Consider the following 21,845-nt stretch of genomic DNA (forward strand, 5'->3'; position numbering starts at 1 on the left):
CACTTTACGATCTTTCATTATATTTTTTGTCACTTCACTCACATTTTCCGGTGTAACGGCTTCCACAGGTCTACCCAAGCGTTCCGCGTCATTTGTGTCGATACGACCAAGTTTAAACTCGGCGAACCACCGACAAATCGTTGCTTTTGATGGACAAGAGTTCGGATAACATTTTTCAATCCATTGTTTCGCTTGCACGGTGTTTTTACCCATTAAAAAATAATGTTTTATCAAAACACGAAACTCGGTTTTTTCCATTTTTTAAACAAACTACAAAACGACTTCACTCCTACCTCGATAACTCAGCTGTTTCTGGTCGGATCGACTTAAAATTTTGACTCGTTTCAAGCAAAGGTTAGTACTCTAGAAAGATGTGGTTACTGGTTTACTACGAGCGCCATCTCTGCTTTAGTCTCGGGACTTATTGATCCATGTGTTATGGATGTATTTATGTATGTATGTATATATGTAGATTCAAATGAAACGTCTCTTGGTCCCATAGATTCCTATTTAATTTTACCCGAATTGAATTTCCGGTTCAGGAGTAACGGGGTAAAATGGTAAAATTCCGCTTCCGGAAATACAGGGTAGTGTGTATGAAATTGGAATATAGAGCTAAAATTTCAGTGAATGTACGTATTTTCTTAAACAATTTGAATTAAATTGTGTTTGTCCAGTGATTGTTGTTAAAGACAATTGAAATCGAATTGGGTTAGTAGTTTAGTAGTAATCATGGCTAAATTCAAATGTTCTCTTAAAAATATGAACACTCTGGTTATATTAATGTGAAAATTTACAAATTCAGTATCAAACGTTCTGTTTTTATCCGTTGTTTCACTAATAAACACTATCTCCTTTTTTTACTCTTTTAATACAGAAAAGCCGTGTCTTTCAAATTTTATTTTCATAGAACATTAATCATCCTTTAAATTATTTACTTTATGGTTTGTTTTCGGCTCGTCAGTGCATAGCAGTTTATGTTTCAGTTCAATATGAACCGCTCAGTGAAATGAAAGTTTCTGCTATTCGCAGAACACTATTTTTTATTTGCTTTGAAGCAGAGCTGCAAATTGTCACTCATGTCAAATGACCTTGACAGACTGACTAAAATCATCGTCAACTAAAATCGGTACGATCAAAGTGTCTGTCAAATGAGATACTCGATAATTCAATGACCAAGTAGAAGTATATTCAGTCAAAGACAGGTGACGCATTTTGTTCTCTCTCTCATTCTCCTATTCCCTGTTGAAGTAAAAAAATTCCATGAGAGTACCAACATAAACATAAACATGATAAAGTTCATTGTTCTTTGTAAAAAGTCATTGGATTTCGGAGTTTATTGGTGTACATGAATTTAATTCAATGTTTATGTTGCTTGATTAATATTTAGTCACATCGTAATCAAGCAGTGACAGGAGAAATGAAGATGATATCAATCGCATCGGCAATCAATGAGCGTCCTGGTGAGTATAATATCAAGAGAATTTAAGTTATGACAGATCGGCTCTCAGACACGCAATATATGATGATTGGTAGAGCCTGGTTGGCAGCAGTCCAGTGACATAAACTTTCCAATCTTCGTCGTGCAAAGTTGCTCGTTGATAGTGACATTTAGCAGCTCTGCTCCGAAGTGCTATGTCCTTACTAACATGCCGAACGAAAACGTTTCTATCGACTGTTACTGGCCGATTCATGTTTGGTCTTTTGGATGCTAACCTAATTTTGTGCTAATGGAACATAACCGGTTTTAATTTTCTTAATGTTTCATCTTCGATGCGTCAGTGCATATCAGTTTATGTTGAACAGTTATGCCACCTACCAGTTCAACATAAACCACTAAGCAATCAATAATTACAGTTCTCTCTGCTGTTTCCCAATAGGTATTTTTCACTCGAATTGGAAAGTTGTTTTCTTCGATAAAATCTTTTACGACTTTTCGCGATCCATGTGCTTCTCGGTCCAGCTGAAGGTATTTTTTCGACATAGGTTATGCTAAGAAAAGTTTTCGATCATGTTGAACGGTATTGCCACTAGGATTCTTGTCTTTCGTCTGATTGTGTTAAGAATAAGATGAGTTCCCCCCCCCCCATTTTAGTCAAAGACAAAATGTAATAAGTAATATTTCTGTTAAGTGATATTGGTTTTGTTTTTTTTCTGTAAAATAACACTCCGAAATAATGTGTGTTTGTTCCATAGCTATTTATTTGAGCTAAACAATAAATATAACCTAGGTCACTCCTCATTATTTTGGTTTCATGCATAGATCGCGGCATATCGAACGCAACGAAATGTTCGCCCCAGGCCGAATGGCATATCACATTGAACTGGAGGATGAAAACGCGGAAACGGATATTCCCACAACGGTGATCCGATCGAAAGCGGAAGTACCTTTGGTGGCCGGCGATACTCAAACTCTCACGACTAATGACATTGTCATTAATAAACTAGCTCAGATCTTGTCCTATCTTCGCCAAGGTGGTCGAGGAAAGAAAAATAAGCGTAGGGTATGTATTTCGCTTAGGAGATAAGTTTTGTCTACATCAAATTACATTGTATCAATGGTTTAGGATAAGGATAAGCCATTGTTTAAATTGCCTGATGATAAAAACATGGACGACTCCATCTATGGTGAAATTGGAGAGTATAAGCCGACACGCCGTTTCGATCAAGGAGCGTCTTCCTCTAAAGTTGATGACAGTCAAGAGAAGCATCGATATTTTGATAAATCTAGTGAACAGGAAGAACGTGAAGCGGGTGCTATTCAAAGTAGTTTGTTTTGGATTATTTTCAATAGGTATTCAATGTATAAGATATGTGTTTAATTTTAGTTCCTGCTCCACCTAAGCTATCTGCTCAGTTAATAACAAAGCTGACAGCAGAACCGGAAGGCTACGCTGAATGTTACCCTGGTTTACAAGAGATGAACGATGCCATCGATGATTCCGATGATGAGGTGGATTATACTAAAATGGATCTTGGCAATAAAAAAGGTCCTATCGGTCGATGGGATTTTGATACTCAGGAAGAATATTCTGGTAAGACTTGGTTTTTGTTAGCCGCTTAAAATCTAAATATCTTTTGTTCGTTTCAGATTATATGAGTAGCAAAGAAGCCCTTCCAAAGGCTGCTTTCCAGTATGGAGTGAAGATGCAAGATGGGCGCAAAACTCGGAAACACAAGACGGAGAAAAATGAAAAGGCTGAATTGGACCGTGAATGGCAACAAATTCAAAACATAATTCATAAACGCAAAGCTAAAGATGGTGATTCCGGCGAAAATGATATGAAGAAAGCTAAACAATAGAAAATTATTGATATTATATTATACAATATAATAAATTATGTCCATGAAAGTTTGCCAATATGAATGAAATAATTTTTGATTTGCTGGTTTCTCGATCACGAAACCGTCATTCTCTCTTAGCGATTGCAGATATCTAGTTAGCGAATCCTATTTCGAGATTCGACACTACGCATAGTCTCTCATATTACTTCGCTATTTTCCTTCTAATGGCTGGATGATCGCGATTCATAACTAACACCAACAAATTTAAAAGTCCTTTTCGGGACGGGTATATCGTGATGGTAAGTCTATAAGAAACGAACGTGATTACCGTTTTTTTATGGTTCGTTGTTTTCCTATAACTCCAGACATGTTAATCCTATCTTCATGATAGATATAATTATTGCTGTCACAATGCGCTGAAATTTTATTCAGAGACAACAGGATTGAGGTGTGCTGCCACTTCAAATTAACGCCATTAACTGAAACACCAAGACTGTTTGGAACAATTCCATTCGAATAAAAAGGATGTTTGCTGTTTTTTTCATAAGCATTTCCCATTTCCCCCGTTTGCCTCGTGTTATTAAATTACATCGATGGAACCGAGATTTTGGAACTCATCAACATGTTTTACCTATTCGAACGATTCACTTTTTCACTCAAAAACTGTCAAACTGGTTTTGGTTGTATTTTGGTTGGGTCATTTGGGACTTTTAAGAGCAGGAAAAAACTGGGGGTTTTGGGGAAAAATGTTGAGATCGAATAAAAGAATACCATTCTACCTCACTGATCGCGAGCAAACATGAGGGTCGTTCAATTATTCTGAAACAAGTACAGGAACAAACACACAAAGTACAAAATAGAGGGCAGAAAATAGAGGAACAAGTATAGAAAAAAGTTTAAAGTTCAAAAGTTAATCGCAAATGTTGTCGAGGCAACAATTTTGAATGGCAGTTTTAAAGAAGAAAAAGTTTTCATTCCACGCATTCTAATGATGCCCACTGATATGTCGTTTCAATTTGAACATAATATTCTCATCCGTTTAACTTTTAAGTTACCGTCAATAACCGTTAGAAGTTTGTAGCGTGGGCAATCGTAATGAGTCTGTAGCGAGAATTTAGAGTTTTTTCAGATGGAAAATTGTATGCTGCCTGTACGCTTTTCGGCAAACCATCGATTTTGTATATTTTGTCGTGTTGTCCGTGATATAAAAAGGTTGGGCCACTATAATAGAGCATAATAATGATTTTTTCTTCAATAATCATTAAAGTTGATAAGTAGTTTTGATTTTCTACATCCAATCTAATATTATAGAGCTACGAAGTGTGCAGGGGTCCGCTAGTTTATGTATATATGTAATAATCTTCGTACGCATGTGTGCAAATATTGTATTTCTTAATACATATTAATATTGGCGAAGTAAAAGCGATCATTTATATGTATGAATATATATTCAAATACATGCAGACGGTTGAGTGTGTAAGCATACATACATACATACATATATAAGGTTCGTAAATGGAGGTTTAGATTTAAAGGGTATCGAATCTCGTCGAGGAATTTATTTATTTATTTATTTAGGTATAATCAACAGACACAATATGGTCCTAATGATAATTTCTAGTAATATATAAAAAATTTCCAAGTATCCTACTGCGTAATAGATTAAAGTCAAATCCTAATGAAACGCGGTTGAATGATCTCTGCAAGCCAATAATAGCATTGTTAGTACCGTAGTTAGTTCGTCGTAAAGGAAGTCGAAGAAATGCACTGTTGCGAAGAGCCCGGGGTCGGACGTTGATATTAATTTCGCGGAGCAAAGCAGGGCAGTCAATCCTATCGGTCAGAACATCTGTTATCAATAAAGCACGTGCAACATCTCGACGAACGTAGTGTATCGAGACCGATTAATAACCAGCGACTTTCGTAGCTTGGTAGTTGGTGAGGATTGTTTCACGGTAAGCGCCGTAGAGCGAAGCGAATGAATCTGCGTTGTATCGATTCGATTCTATGAGATCCGTTTATGTAGTGAGGGTTCCAAACGACAGAACAGTACTCCAAGGATGAACGAACAAACGAGCAAAACAGAGATATTAAACAGTGCACGTCTGTAAAATGTTTAGCCATCCTCATTACAAATCCTAGGTTGCGAGAAGTTTTAGAAACGATATAGCTGATGTGTTGCTTGAATGTCAGTTGCTCATCGAGAAAGACACCAAGGTCTTTAACACACGTCGTTCTGACTATCGGGGATCCTTCCAGAAAGTAATCAAAATTAAATGGCTCTTTCTTCTTCGAGAACGTGATGGTCGAGCATTTGTCAGGATTCAATTTCATACGGTTTATTTTACACCACTCGGCGAAGCTCAACAACTGTCGTTAAAGAAAACCTGCATCTTCTGGGCTTCGAATGTAATAGTAGATCTTAACGTCATCGGCAAACGATAGACGAGGGCCCTCTAGAGTAAAGTTGACGTCGTTGAAATACAGTAAAAATATTAAAGGCCCGAGATGGCTACCCTGCGGAATTCCGGACGAAGCGGTAAACTCATTGGAAACGTGATCGCCGATTTTCACTGCTAAACGACGATCTATAAGATATGACTGCAGCCACCGAAGGATGTTAGAGCCGAATCCAAGTCTTTCCAATTTAGCAATTGTTATATTGTGGTTTATTATATCAAAGGCAGCAGAGAGATCGGTGTAAATAGCGTCTGTTTGTAAACCTTTTGACATACCATCAGTCACGTAGCACATGAATGACAATAGGTTGGTGGTTGTGGAGCGCTAAGGCATAAAACCATGTTGAGTGTCAACAATATATTGCTTGCAGTGGTTGAAAATCGGTGCCAGAATAACCTTTTCAAACAGTTTAGGAACTGCACTAAGCGATGTGATGTTCACGTCTTTTTTGTCACCTTTCTTATACACTGGGAACATAAAAGAAGATTTCCATAAGTTGGGAAAAACTTCTTTAGAGAGAATCCGAAATAGTCGACAAAGGGGAGCAATTACACCAGTCGAGCAATTTTTCAATATAACTGCCGGTAAGCCGTCAGGGCCAGAGGAGGTAGACGACTTCATGCAAGCGATCGCCGTCCGAATCGAATCCTCGTTAATATGAATGAGATTTAATGAATTATTAGATTCTGGAACGTTAAGCGCGGCGAGTGTAATTTGTTGCGGGCTTAAGGTTTCGTTTGTAAAGGCACGAGAAATTTTTTCCGAAAAAAAGCTGGCAGATTTCCAGCTTACACGAACCAGTAAACTCTCCTAACTTAATTATAGAAGGTAACTCACACACTTAAAACCATTTCTTGAGCTCGGCATAATAAAATGCCGAAACTGATCAGCAACACGTAAATTTGCTGATTGCTCAGTAATCAATACGCATGTTTCTGAGCTTCGTTAAATGCTTTCACTGATATTTCGGTAAAATGCTTCACTTTGCCGAAATTTGGCATAATTGCTTGCTGAATTTATCAGTAAACAACAGATATGCCGACATCAGCAGAGACGTTTGCCGAGATTTCGGAATATGCGCTAGCTGTTGCCGAGATTCAGCACGACAGCTGTCATTTATTGCCGCGTTACATTTTCGCTTCGCATTGTGCGATTATTTTCTAATGAAATTCTCGAGTGAAAAAATGGATAATCTTCGAAGAAGCGTGGAACCACTTGCAAGTAAAAATATTGAATAAATATAGTGACATGTTTCGCTTTATAAAAAGCGTCTTTATCAGAGCACTCGCGATTATAAGGGAAAAACACCCAACACGGGTCTCAAAGCGTCCTCGAGACAAAACTTTGGGGGATATGCGAAAAAATAACCCAATGCATGGAATAATTCAATAGATCAAGGTAAGTTTATTTGAACAATACCGTATATGCATCATTAAATATTGAACATTTTTGTAAGCCAAAAATCAATATATATATATTTATTTTCATATTTCCAGCTCGACTCAAGGTGGCCGCATCTGGAAACGCCGCTTTTTATTTATGCTACATGTTTTCAGGTAGGCTTTAAGCACTATTGGCAACAAATTTGTAAGCCTCCTTTAAGTGTTAATAAAATGAATTTTTTATCCTGAATGGCGTGTTTATAATGTTGAGAAAATACAAACAAAATTATTTGACTAGATTTTTAATTACTGATGATTCGGTAATTTATTTTTTCCATTTTTTCGTTTTATTGGATTGCCGAATATTCAGTGAACGTTTCACTGAGCAAACAGTAAATCTTATGCTGACGATTTCGGCAATATTTGACGTTTGTCAAATTTTAGGATACCGAGACGCTCAGTAATTTTATTTTTGCCGAGATGATTGCTGATTACTCGGCTGTGCGAATCTCGGCATTTTTTTGCCGAGACTCAGCTAAAAAATTTAAGTCAGACTCCTTCCTTTGCTCGTTCACGTGTTTCCAAAAAGCCTTCGGATTGGATTTCAATTTCCGTTGTACATTTTTCAAATAGTTGACATGGCAAAGCTTGACAGTTTTCCTGTATAATTGATTAATATGCACATATTCATTACGCAGTGCGTATCCTCCATCTTTTAGTCGTTTTCAGTTGTCTCACTACGGTGGTCTGCCATGGTGGATGCAGGGACAGCCGTTTGGATCGTTTTGGTATAAAAAAGTCAATCGCGTAGCTCATGACGTTAGAGAACGTTTGTACAGCAGCGTTGACATCATCATTGTCGAGAATTTCCTCCCAGTCAATATGTATTAGAAAGTCGGTCATTTTAGTGTCGTCAGCTTTATTAAAATTGTAGCTGATGATGTCGGTCGTGTTGTAGCCATATGGTGGAAGATTAGAGTTGAGCACAATATGAAGTAGCGGGTGATGTCGAACAGATTTGACCAAAGGAAACGATGAGGCACTAATTATAGGTGCAACATCTGCTCTGCTCGAGAAGCATAGATCCAGCATTCGGTCGTTTTCGTTGGCAACAGGATTCGATTGGCGAAGTAAGTTGACACTATAACCGTCGAGCAAGGTCGTAATGCCAACAAGGAATGTTGAAAGCGTCGGATCAGCGAAAAAGAATCCACCGGAAGTTCCTTGCCATTTGATTCCGGGAAATTTTAAGTCTCCAACGATTAAAATTTCGTCGATTGGACGCGCGTGAGTTGAAAAAATTTCATGAAGGGACTCTAAGTGAGCATTGATTAGAGCAAGATCGCGACATCGATCAGGTGGAAGATAGACTTCATAGAGGAAGAGTGTCAACTGCGCTTCGAAACGTCTATGTACCGCAACGAGCACTCCGCCTCCGATAGATTTGTGACTGTTAAGAGTACTGCGATCGGTTCGAAAAACTTCGTAACTGGCACCAAACCCCTGGACAGACAGCGTGTTTTCTCGGAGCCAAGTTTCGGTAAGAGCGATAATGTCAAAACAATCGTCTGAACTTGATAACAAATACTCGTCTACACATGAGTTCATACCACCGACGTTTTGGTAGTAAATCTGCAGATTGGAGTTACTTGATCGGACTTGCGATGAAAGGCTGGAAACGGGGATCGGATCAGTGCTAGAACCGTTCAATGCAGATGAGTACTTGCCATTAGTTGTGGTTTGAAAGACCCCTTTTCGTTTCCGCACACAGGACCGGGACGGCTGACGATCGCTGGCGGCAGTGGCTCGACTGTGGGGAACGTATCGGGGGCTTCCATGATGCTAACTATGTTGCGTCCCAGTTCAACCTCAAACGATAAATCACGCGCATCTTTCCCATGAACTTTACCTAATACACTTCAATCGAAGTGATGTAAACAATTTGAAAACTTTAGAAAAAGTACGTTTCATTTCCCACATTAAAATTCATTGGGAACATTATAAACGGCCTAATCGTATTGCAAACATAACGCAATGTCGTCGTTGCCAAGGCTTCGGTCATGGAACCAAAAATTGTCATATGGATATACGGTGTTTGAATTGTGGTAAATCGCATTCGAAAGACGTTTGTCCAATGAATGAAACCACTGATAAATTTTCATGTTCAAATTGCAACGGAAATCATAAATCCAATTATTTGAAATGTCCTGTCAGGGAAAAAATTTTAAACGCTCGTTCGCTTAGACAACAAGTCAAATCAACGACCTTAAATTTACAGAATATACCTGAAAATTCTTCTAAGGCACCTGCCAATTCGTCTTCTAACGAAAACAATTTATTGACAGGTAGATCGACCTCGTCATCATCTTCTTCTAATGTCAGTTATGCTGGTATATTAGGTAGAAATCTATCTCCTATTTCTTCTAATGTAAATAATCAAAACACAGGACCGCCTGGCAGTTCTTCTTCTAACGAAAACAATTTATTAATAGGTAGACCGGCCAAATCATCTTCTTCTAATGCCAGTCTACCTACAAATATTCCTTCAATGCCATTCGCTTCTTTAAATGAAGTCGATTTAGGCGATATAACTGAAAATAAAATGATCTACCTACAAGATCAACTTTTTCAAATGATCATCCAAATGAATTCGACTTCATCACTTTTTGAAGCATTTCAAATCGGATGGAAATTTGCAAATAATATTATAATGAATTTAAAATTTAACAGTGATGTTAAATAATTATTTGAATATTTTAAATTGGAATGCTCGATCTTTGAAATCGAGTGAAGATGAATTTTATAATTTTCTCAAAGTTCACAAAATTCATATTGCCATTGTGACAGAAACTTTTCTTAAACCAAATGTAAAATTGAAAAGTAATCCACATTATGTGGTTCATCGATTTGACAGGTTTACTGGAATTGGTGGTGGAGTTGCCATTTTTGTCCAACGGCAAATTAAACATCGAATTTTACCTTCTTTCAATACTAAAGTTATTGAAAGCTTGGGAATCGAAGTTGAAACCATTCATGGAATTTATTTCATCGCTGGAGCATATTTGCCATTCCAATGCACCGGCGAACAATTAAATTTCTTTAAAGGCGATTTGCAAAAACTTACAAGATATCGATCGAAATTTTTCGTAATAGGGGACTTAAATGCTAAGCATGTCCAGTGGAATTGTAGGCAAAATAACAGTAATGGTAAAATACTTCATAATCAACTCTCAGCTGGTTACTTCACAGTTCTTCATCCCAGTAATCCTACTTGTTTCTCTTCCGTGAAAAACCCGTCTACAATTGATCTGGTTCTAACAGATCAAAGTCACATTTGTAGTGAACCGATTACTCATGCTGATTTTGACTCAGATCATCTTCCTGTAACATTCAGACTTTCCAACGAAGCTATAATTAATCCAATTAGTTCTATTTTCAACTATCATAGAGCTAATTGGTTGGATTACAGATCTCACATTGAAAATCATGTGGATCATGAAACTATTTTAGAAAATTCTGCGGACATCGACACAGCAATTGATAATTTGAATCATTATATTATCGAAGCTAGAAATCTTTCAGTTCCCAAAGCTCAAACTAAATTAAATTCTCCTATCATCGATGACAATCTTCAACTGCTCATTCGGTTGAAGAATGTTCGTCGACGACAATATCAACGTTCTCGTGATCCTGCTATGAAAACCATAGTTAAGGATTTACAAAAAGAAATTAAACATAGATTTACTCTTTTGCGAAATGAAAATTTCGCTAAAGAAGTTGAACAAATTAAACCATATTCTAAACCTTTCTGGAAACTTTCTAAGGTTCTTAAGAAACCTCAGAAACCAATTCCTGCTCTCAAGGAAGGAAATCAAATACTTCTTACAAATGGTGAAAAAGCTCAAAAGCTAGCTCAGCAGTTCGAGAGTGTCCACAATTTTAATTTAAACGTTGTGAGTCCTATTGAAAATGAAGTCTCACTGAAGTATGATCATATTTCAACCCAAGTGTTATCACACGATGACATTTTTGAGACGAATTTCGATGAAATTAAATCAATTATTAGGAAACTCAAAAACATGAAGGCTCCTGGTAATGATGGAATTTTTAATATTCTTATTAAAAATCTTCCCGATGTTGCCTTGAGACTCCTGGTTAAAATTTTCAACAAGTGTTTTTCATTAGCTTACTTCCCAAAAAGATGGAAAAACGCTAAAGTAATTCCTATCCTAAAACCTGATAAAAACCCAGCAGAAACATCAAGTTATCGCCCAATTAGCTTACTTTCTTCTATCAGTAAACTTTTTGAAAAAATTATCTTGTTAAGAATGATGACTCATATAAATGAGAATTCAATTTTTTTACCAGAGCAGTTTGGATTTCGTCATGAACATTCAACTACTCATCAACTTGTCAGAGTAACGAACATGATAAAATCAAATAAATCTTCTGGGTTATCCACTGGAGTTGCTCTTCTAGACATAGAAAAAGCATTCGACAGTGTTTGGCACAAAGGTTTAATAGCAAAACTGTCCGATTTCCAGTTTCCTATTTATTTGATCAAAATGATTCAAAATTATTTAACTGATCGTACTCTTCAGGTTAGCTATCAGAATTGTAAATCTGAATTGCTACCCGTACGAGCCGGTGTTCCGCAGGGTTCGAGTGTAGCTCCAATCTTGTATAATATTTTCACTTCTGATCTTCCAAATCTACCCGTTGGTTGTCAGAAATCGCTATTCTGTGACGACACAAGTCTGTTAGCCACAGGTAGAAATCTAAGAGTGATCTGCAGTCGCCTACAAAGAAGTTTAAATATTTTCAGTGATTATCTGTCAAAATGGAAAATTAAACCAAATGCAGCAAAAACGCAATTAATTATCTTTCCTCACAAGCCAAGAGCTTCTTTTCTTAAACCAAACAATAATCACATTCTCAAATTGAATGGCTTGGAATTGACATGGTCTGATCAAGCTAAATACTTAGGTTTAACGTATGACAAAAAACTCACTTTCAAGGATCACATTGAAGGAATCCAGGCAAAGTGTAATAAATATATTAAATGTTTATATCCTCTTATAAACAGAAATTCTAAGCTCTGTCTAAAAAACAAATTGTTAATTTATAAACAAATTTTCAGACCAGCCATGCTTTATGCGGTACCAATTTGGTCAAGCTGTTGTTCCACCAGGAAGAAAACGCTTCAAAGGATTCAGAATAAAATTCTGAAAATGATTTTGAAGCGTCCTCCCTGGTTTAGTACAAATGAGTTACACAGACTCACAAATATAGAACCATTAGATGTAATATCACATAATATTATAAGCAAATTCCGACAAAAATCGATGCAATCTTCAATTGAATCGATTCGCTCTCTGTATTAGTTAGTAAGTTAGTATATAAGTTCCTTTTCCCCATTACACAATACAAGTAGGTTTAGAATTTTCCCTACACAAAAATCTCAGAATTGCGGAAGCAAATGATGTCTTCATGGTAATAACCAAATCATATATATATATATATATATATATATATATATATATATATATATATATATATATATATATATATATATATATATATATATATATATATATATATATATATATATATATATATATATATATATATATATATATATATATATATATATATATATATATATATATATATATATATATATATATATATATATATATATATATATATATATATATATATATATATATATATATATATATATATATATATATATAACAGGGCTGAAAAGTCACCACTTGTGGCTGAACACCCAATTTAAATCTTAATAATTCAATTTTAACTCATATTCCAATAAATAGTTATTTAAAAAAAAAAAAAAAAAAAAAAAAAAAAAAAAATCACGCGCATCAATGGTACTGGGAAGCAAGAGGTTTCCAACGAGGGGCAGACATCTACAAGCGCGAACAAGATCAGGAATGGGATGCAAAGAGAAAAGATAATACGTGGAGAAATGTTTGGAAGACTCCTTCATCACAAAAAAATCATCTTTTCTGTGAGTTTTCATTAATCTGACTTTTTAATCTTTGTTGTCATTACAAAACTGAACTTAGTTATGAACGGCTTTATGTTAAATCTACTAAAAATTGATAAATCGGCCGAATTATAATTTTCAAACGAGGTCAAAACAAAAATTAGGCTAATGTCTAACATTGTCGACGGTATTCTCAATGGTGTACGTTTTATTTCCTTCATTTCCTTCGTTTCGCTTTCGGCTCATCAGTGCTTAAAGTAGTGCAAATTGAACTCCAATCTCCGTCTAGCAGTTCAACTTAAGGGCACTCCGCATTCGGCCGATCCAACCGATCCGAGCTCTCCGGCGTTGACTTTTTTCTGCTTCGGCTATGGCTGAGCTACCGGCGTGCGCATGTATAGGTACGCCGGAGCCGACACGATTGCTACGGTGCGAAAAGCTCGGTGAGGAATATCGTTGCCAAAGATAAGGATTTTATGTCGGGTCCGGCGTACCTATACATGCGCACGCCGGCAGCTCAGTCATAACCGAAGAGCGAAAAAAAGATCGGCGAGGGAAATGTCGGCCGAATGCGGTTTGACCTTTAAACCACTAAGTAGACGCAAAGATTACACTACTTATGTAACACTTTTCGGATTTTGTACCGATATCCTTTCTGATGGCTCGAACGAAAACGGGTGACGATTGACTTGCTGTCGTAGAATGTGAACATTTAGGGTTTTTTGGTACCATATGCTTACGTTTGTTAAGCATGAGCTTAAGAAGGTTATGCCTTTTTATGTTACTTGTGGTCAGGATTCAAGGCTCCCATGTAAATTGTTTTGTCTCGGGTTAGCGGTTCAATGCATAGGGTCTTACAAGTCAGTTGTCGTATGTTCGAGTGAGAAACTGAACATGAATACATCTACACCCAAGGACAACGATTCTTCTGTTACACCGGTACCAACCAACACCTGTACTTCTGTGGAAGATTAAAAAATACAAGAATAAAACAATTTCATCGACGAAACCATCTTTTGCTACCAGTGTACAAAAAAGTACGCATGCTTCAGCTAACAGTGAACCCAACACATGCAAAAATAACAGCAATAACGTGCTTTCGCCGTACCACTGATCGGTGACGTAGTGAATTATGCACTGGATAGCAGTGAGAGTGCCTTTTCTCCAGGGAAGAAGCCAGGATCAGTTTTAAGAAAAAGATAGGTCAAATGAGACAAAATAAAGGAAAATAATAAATTACATAAAAACAACAGTGATTATTAACTTATCCTCAAACATATGAATAAATACTTCCCTATATATTTGAAAATCTCGAATGCAATGGAATGGAATTAATTGTATTTGGATTTGGATGATCAAACATGTGCGAGCAGACAAACAAAACAGATTTCAATAATAATTTCTTTGATTTATGAACAGTACTTAATATCTCTTTTTAGAATTTGAAATTTCATTTTTCGATTTCTCCATAAACATTTATCAAATCTACCGCGAAAGGTCACTGAAATATTTTCACATGTTTTTTTATGTTTATGAAAAATATGAAAAACTAGTAAAATTTCCAAATATTTAAGCTATATCGGGATATTATCACTATTGCAATTACATAAGAATTAAAAGGATTCGTCTATTTATAGTTCGCTTTAACATCTCATCCGAGACAATTGATACGATATAACGCTTATTGTTATTGGAACGACAAATTAAAAGAACAGTATAGTGTGGTGAACAATGAGGTGTTTTGAAATTGGCAAGCAACAAAGCTCATTCGTTATTCGTTTTCCTTACAGATGGAATGCACTTGGACCAACCGAAAGTGTATGAAATTCGATTGACAAAAATTCTCCTTTGAAAGCGAGGTAGTTTAATTCGCAGCTGATAACAACGTGCGCTATCTCAAAGGAAGAAAACGTGAAGAACAACATTCTGGTATCTGCCATATGAGCAGGAAGGAGTTTTGTTGCAAAATGTTTATTGCAATATGAAAGATTTTGTTCAGCGAGCAGTGGAATACCTACCTGATCAGATTGTAATAGCGCTATAGGTGGTAGGCCCGCTACAATGAGACTCGGAAAGTCATTTATTTGTGTAGCACAAACCTAAATAAAACCTCATAAAACAATGATGCTATTTATAACAGTAATCGGCTATAGCTAGATGCAATTGAAATTCAATATCTTCAATTCAAAATAATTTATTCCAAGATGTGTAATCTAAATGTAGGCGTGTAAGAAATAATAAGTTTTTGGAGTATGTAAGGATCATGATGAAATTCTAAGCTGAACTCCTGTTTGTTGCGCTATCCAGTGCACGTAGGAAGCAGTTCGAATGTAGCCTGATGGATCACCAGTGCTGCACCCACGGTTCGAGACAAACGATACAATTCCAATCTGCACATACGATTCGTTTTCTTTTACAACCAACGGTCCGCCGGAATCCCCTTGGCAAACGTTTTGGTTCGTGCGCTCCCAGCCGATCGCGCACATGGTTGAATTTCTTATTACCGAGGTACCGTAGATTGTGGCGCAATCTGCATTTGAAATTATCCGCATGTTTTCGTATCTTAGCACGTTGGATATGGACTGGCTGGCTGTTACCGAAAGATAACATTATTCATCTGTAAATTTATTTAAAAAAAACTCACCATCAGATGTTCTTCCATAACCGGAAACTACTCCCATTAAATTTTGAAACGTTTTCGTTGCGTAGGACACAGGCGGCAACCTAATAGGAGCTATATCATTGCTAAAACTTACGGGCGAAGGAAGTTTTATAACGGCAACGTCGTTGTATAATCTTATGGCATCAAAATCGGGATGGACAATTTTCGTCACAGTTGTCATCGTTAGACGAGGTACATTCAACTGAACAGAACCAAATCCAATCTGAAACCCGGTGTAGTCTTTCGCACAATGAGCCGCTGTAAGAATCCATTGTGCCGATATCAGGGAGCCTCCACATACAGTGATAGATCGTCCAATTGTGGCACGAATTGAAACTTGCCATGGAAATTGGCCCTGCTCCGCGGTATGTCCATTGACAATTTTACTCAGTAATTGATTGCTCGGAAAGTCTTTTCTAGGAATCGGTACCACATCGTGCTTTTGTTAAAACTTTGTTTGAATTTTATTCTATAATGCTCTTTATCTATCGCACTTTTATACTTACAGAAGAAGCATGTGTTATTGAAAAAACTGCTAGTATAACGAATAAAATTTTTGTAATCATTTCAATTCTGGGAGGCTTCTGTTTTGCACTATATTTTGTAGCAACCTAGAAACTAGAGAAACTGATTTGGAATCGATTCTATACAATCACTTATATATCGGTATCTTCAAAAGTGTTTAGTCAACCGATGTTATCAAGATGCCATCAATGATAAAATGTTGTCACATTATTGCAGATATGAAGAAACATAAATATTCAATTATAATACAATGTATACGAATGTTAATTATCTGTATGCAATTCAAGGTTGTAAGCTCTAATTCATTACAAAACTCTTCCGTTGGTCACCCAAGTGAGCTCCCCCATTCACTTTGCGTGTGATGGTAGATCTGTAGAAATTGGATCGCCAGGGACTCATATTCGAAATTGGTTTCTTGGAAACAATTTGAAAAATTTTAATCGATTCAAATATTCAGCAACTGAATTAAAAAAAATTTATATCCTCTTCATCTTCTTGTTCTGGTTGGCGTCACCGTAATTGAGATGACGACGATTTGATGGCACAGCAACTAAGGGTATATTGCCAGTTAATTTTCGTCTATACCCGATCAGATGGTAATAACAGAATTAAAACAACCGGAGTAATTTGTTTCAGAAATATTTTGTAACAAATTTTGAAATATTTTTGGATAGTAAGCTGTTAAAATAACGAAAATCATAACAAAAAAGACTAGCGGAAACAAAATCGTAACAGATTTTGAAACGTCTGTATCCCAATTATCATTGAATTTGATATAACTCCAAAAGTCCGAAAGCAGGAATTTATAACAATAGTTGTAATAAATTAGAAAGCAAATTTAACACAGAAAAACTATACCACAGCCAACTTTTAGCATCGTTTCAATCCAAAATTGTTGAATGATTTTTTTTAAATGAATGATTTATTAGTGATCTGGTTTTTTCTTTTAGTTCTTTAAAATTCTGATAATTATATATTTTTTCGATTATAGAGGTTTTAACCTTAAGGTCATTTGCCTCGTCGGACCAGAAACATTTTCTGACTCTATGTGCGGGGTTGGGAATCGAACCCAGGCGGGCTGCGTGAAAGGTATCGACTTACCCATCACGCTATACCCGTCCCCTGATAATTATATTTCGTTATAAAGCAACGGGAGAACTCATTTTTTTCAGTTAATGAACTTTATCATGAGTCTTGCGAATGAAAATAATACATCATAACTGATTTTGTTATTATATTGTTATCATAAGTTTTAACTTTCAACTGTTTTCATTTGTTAAATATCTCAAAATAACACAAATTGTTATACATATCAACTGTTGATATACTTGTGTTACGATTATGTTATGTGCATCTGATCGGGTAGTTCAATGGGCTTTCTTTTCACTGGACTACAAGAGAAAATCTCGCTGTGTGACTGTGTCGAGTCGTCAAAGTACGGATGAAAATTCTTTCTTTTTTACGAAATACTCGAATTTTCTCTGGACTAACACGATGCAACGTGCTCACCCGTTGAGAGTTTTACCGGAAGTGATTTCATATCCTCGACACACAGAATCAAGAATTTTTCCCGAGTGAGACTAAAACCAGCATATTCGAAATGAAAACTATAGCTTCATTTTTGCGATATTAGGTACTTCGATGAGAGAGAGAGAGAGAGAGAATACTAAAAATTTATTTTAAACAGCGCATTGTCAAAACAGTAAATTTCCTAGGACGGCCTAAACCGGTTTGTTTTTCAAGATCAAATTAGAGGAACATGGTCTATTTAGGCTGTGAACCATTTCGCGATTAATTTAAACTTTTGGTTAAAACTGACACTCGAGCGGTTAATTTGATGTTGTTAAAAATAACCCTGGTCGAGAGCATGGTTATTTTTGACAGATCGATAGTTATTTTCTGACACTGAAAAAAAATATTGCAATGAAAATTCTAATATTAATTCTTTAGCTGAAATTATTCCCAGTGGAAAATAAACCCGCATAACTTTCCGTCCTTCAAATTTTGAAATGGGCCGCAGTTCTAAAGTTAAATTTAACTAAACGACACAAAATAACCGCTCAAGTGTCAGATTTTAACCAAAAGTTAAAATTAACCACGAAATGGTTCACAGCCTTAGTCGTGTAGCGACGGTAATGATTTCCAGCGTGTTGCGATGACTGTGGTTCACTATACAGGTAAGCCGTATGACATTCGGAGAAACAATTTCAAACAACAACTGATACAGTTACATATACATTGAAGTCTTTTTTATGCGAGTTTACGTACCGCATAAAAAAAACCGCATAACTCTGAAAATTCGCATAAAAACCGCATAACTCTGAAACTTTGCTTAAAAAAACCGCATAACTCTGAAACTTCGCAGTAAAAACTGCAGAAAGGAAACCGCATAACTCTGAAAATTCGCATAAAAAAAACCGTATAAAAAAAACCTTAGTGTATTTTCCTGTCGTAAGGAACGTGCAAACTGAAGCTTCAAAACATGTCAACCCTCTCAGCAAGCGGCTCTATTTTGTTGGTCGTTGAGCGCTTGTTGAACGACATACTGCACGAATTATTAATATTCGATCAATTTGCTGGAACGGTTTGTTGTTGTTTTTTCTTTTGCAAAAATAGTATGAAAATTAAGTGTTACCCTTAAGGTCATTTGCCTCGGGGTGGATGTAGTAAGTGCCTTTAAAAAGGGTGGTTTAATGTTTAAAACGGCACAATTCCGAAACTACTGAACGGATTTCCACTAAACTTGGCACAGATACTTCATGCTCTTCTGAGATGGTCATAAGGGTAGCAAGTGTCCTTAACAAGGGGGGTCATGAAAAAATTTGTCTAATTTGACGAGAATCGATACTTTTGAAGACCATTGAAAGATATGATTTTATGCGGGGTAAATGTTGCAAATTCCTTTAAATAGGGGGGGGGGGGGATGAGGTTTGTAACGGCATAACTCCGAAAGTACTGAATGGCTATCGAACCTTGCACTTGTACTTCTAGCTCTTCAAAGATGGTCATAAGCGTATTTTTATATGAGAGGAAGCGTAGCATGTGTCATTAACAAGGAGGGGTAATGAAAAACTTCATATAACTTGACGAAAATCGATATATTTTTGAAGACCTTAGAAACATTTCGCATACCTTACCCCCTGTTAATGATACTTACTACGCTTCCTCTTCTATAAAAATACCTCCCCCCCCCCGGTCATGAAAAAACTCATAAAATTTGAAAAGAATCGATAATTTTCGAAGACCATGCAAACATTTTCCAAACCTTAGATATGATATATATATATATATATATATATATATATATATATATATATATATATATATATATATATATATATATATATATATATATATTATATATATATATATATATATATATATATATATATATATATATATATATATATATATATATATATATATATATATATATATATATATATATATATATATATATATATATATATATATATATATATACAAAGGATGTAGCAAGTGCCTTTAAAAAGGGGGAAGTAACGGCATAACTCCGAAACTACTGAACGGATTACTATCACACTTGGCACAGATGTTTTTTGCTCTTCAGAGATAGTTGTAAGGGTATTTTTATGGGGGAGGGAGCGTAGCAAATGTCCTTAACAGGGGTTATGAAAAAAATTATTTAATTTGGCGAGAATCGATACTTTTTAAAGACCATAGATACTTTTTGCGCTACTTAGATATGATTATAATGGTATTCGTGTGGGGTAGATGTAGTACGTGCCTCTAAACAGAGGATGTAATGTTTGTAACGGCATAACTCCGGAACTACTGAACGGATTGCTATCAAATTTAGCACAGATACTTTTTGTTGTTCAGAGATGATCATTAAGATATTTTCAGTAAGGAGAGTGTGTAGCAAGTGTCCTTAACATGGGGGGAGGGGGTCAATGACGACATTTATATAAGAAGGAGTTTTTTGAAAATAAATTTTCATCTCTCAAGAAAGTGGCAAGAATTTCAAGATCGTAGTAGGAAATATTGCTGTTTGGTAAATTGAAAGCAACGCAATTTTCTTTAAATATCTTCAAAAGATCTGATTCTATCTGCCGGGGAATTCAAAGAACTAAGGGAAAACAATCTGCTTATGAACGCGAGTGTATTTAAGTCTCAGCATAACTACGAAACAACTAAACGAATCGCCACCAAGTTTGGCACATGTACCAAAGGTGGAAATCGATATTTTTTTGAAAAGCACAGATACTTTCTACACTACTCAGGTCAATCATGGAGGAGATCTGTAGTAAGTTCACTGGCAAAAAGGAAGTAAAATCAAAATAGATTATAAGGTTATTTTGAGGGGGAGGGAGTGTATCAAGTGCCCCGAACATGGAAAGTGTAGGGGAAAATTGATCGAGTTTAACGAAAAAATGGTCCTTCTTTACGAGTACAGTGATGGAAATAAGTTTACAACAACATTTGTATTAACTGAATCGTTATTCTATAGGTTTTCCTCCCCGGTTAAAGCCGGGGTAAAATAAATGATATAAAGAAGTTGTGCTATAGTACGAATGTAGTTATGATGTTAGGAAATGATGATGTCATAAAAATTTTTATTACGAGGTGGGAGTAGCAATTGTGTATAGCCATGGAAGCCAAAGGTATTGTAGATCAAATGTGACGAGGAAGTACGGAAGTACGTTACAAGCACATATACATAATAATTCAAGTACGTTACAAGCACATATACATATGAAACTCGAAGGTTACTAAGAAGGTATTTATAGAGAGAAAGGTGTTCTAAATGTTTCAAACAAAGGGAATGACAAAAGAAATACTTTCTTTCTTTTTTATCTATTAAGAAAAATTTAGCATTGCATCAATCCCATAACATCGTCTTCTCTGGTAGGAATGTATGGTATTGTTATTGATGTTCATTATAGTTATTAGGTTTCATGACCGCATGATTAAATGTAGGGGAGACTGGGGCAAAATGGTAAATTGTCGAAATCAATAATCTGCATTAGATAGAGAATAACAGTTACCATGTGAAATTTCTATAACAGTAACCGACGTGGAATTTCTAAAGTAGGGGCTTTTGGTACCAATAACAATTGACGAGAATTGTGAATATTGAAAATTGATAGTTGAGGTATGTACCCAAAGTGTATTTTGACAGTGGTGTAGTAAACTTTTTCGCTGCCGATTGTTTCACCTGTAGATCACATTCTTTAAAAAAATATCACTGATAGTTAATTTCTAAGGTAATTTTGGTTGAACATGAATATAATGGATTTATCCATTTAGCTCTATGAATATTGGATGTATTTTCTATAGTTGCTAAAAAGGTGCCATGGGACAAATTGGTAAAAAATTGGTGGGACAAATTGGTACCCTAACATTTATTTTCGCATGTCATGATTTTCCCGTGAATCTAATGGATGCAAGTAGGGTGACAATAAGAATAATAAGAAATAAGGAAATAAAAGATTTTAGACATTTAACTTATGGAAAAATCCGTATTGTTAACGTATGG

The 21,845-nt window shown here is 35.9% G+C and overlaps 2 protein-coding genes across 3 annotated transcripts in view; one reads left to right on the forward strand and one right to left on the reverse strand.

The window, feature by feature from the left end:
- Nucleotides 1-3,369, forward strand: part of LOC131435808 (protein Red) — a 43,731-nt gene extending 40,362 nt beyond the window's left edge. Inside the window, exons 2-5 of the mRNA XM_058604020.1 lie at nt 2,264-2,504; nt 2,568-2,766; nt 2,829-3,035; nt 3,092-3,369. Coding sequence (XP_058460003.1) covers nt 2,264-2,504; nt 2,568-2,766; nt 2,829-3,035; nt 3,092-3,303 — 859 coding nt within the window. The 3' untranslated portion in view covers nt 3,304-3,369. The remainder of the gene's footprint in view (nt 1-2,263; nt 2,505-2,567; nt 2,767-2,828; nt 3,036-3,091) is intronic.
- An 11,949-nt stretch (nt 3,370-15,318) lies between these two features.
- Nucleotides 15,319-16,426, reverse strand: LOC131437352 (collagenase-like). 2 transcript variants are annotated; one of them, XM_058606626.1, is made up of 3 exons: nt 16,309-16,426; nt 15,785-16,241; nt 15,319-15,730 (listed from the first exon to the last, which is right to left on the reverse strand). In XM_058606626.1, the coding sequence occupies exons 1-3, from the start codon at nt 16,366-16,368 to the stop codon at nt 15,402-15,404; spliced, it is 846 nt and encodes a 281-aa protein (XP_058462609.1). In that variant the 5' UTR covers nt 16,369-16,426; the 3' UTR covers nt 15,319-15,401. The 2 variants fall into 2 exon arrangements, with proteins under 2 accessions (XP_058462609.1, XP_058462610.1); XM_058606627.1 differs by having other exon boundaries at nt 15,785-16,218; nt 16,309-16,424.
- Between the last annotated feature and the right edge of the window lie 5,419 nt (nt 16,427-21,845).

This window comes from Malaya genurostris, chromosome 3, assembly GCF_030247185.1.
Source record: "Malaya genurostris strain Urasoe2022 chromosome 3, Malgen_1.1, whole genome shotgun sequence".
In the NCBI taxonomy this organism is placed as follows: Eukaryota; Metazoa; Arthropoda; class Insecta; order Diptera; family Culicidae; genus Malaya; species Malaya genurostris.

Bases quoted from the DNA above. Each gene is read 5' to 3' on its own strand.
- LOC131437352 (XM_058606626.1), bottom strand. From the start codon at position 16,368: ATGATTACAAAAATTTTATTCGTTATACTAGCAGTTTTTTCAATAACA. The intron at 16,242-16,308 runs GTAAGTATAAAA...TTTTAACAAAAG, and splicing joins CAATAACACATGCTTCTTCT to CACGATGTGGTACCGATTCC. The intron at 15,731-15,784 runs GTGAGTTTTTTT...TTTCGGTAACAG, and splicing joins TTATGGAAGAACATCTGATG to CCAGCCAGTCCATATCCAAC.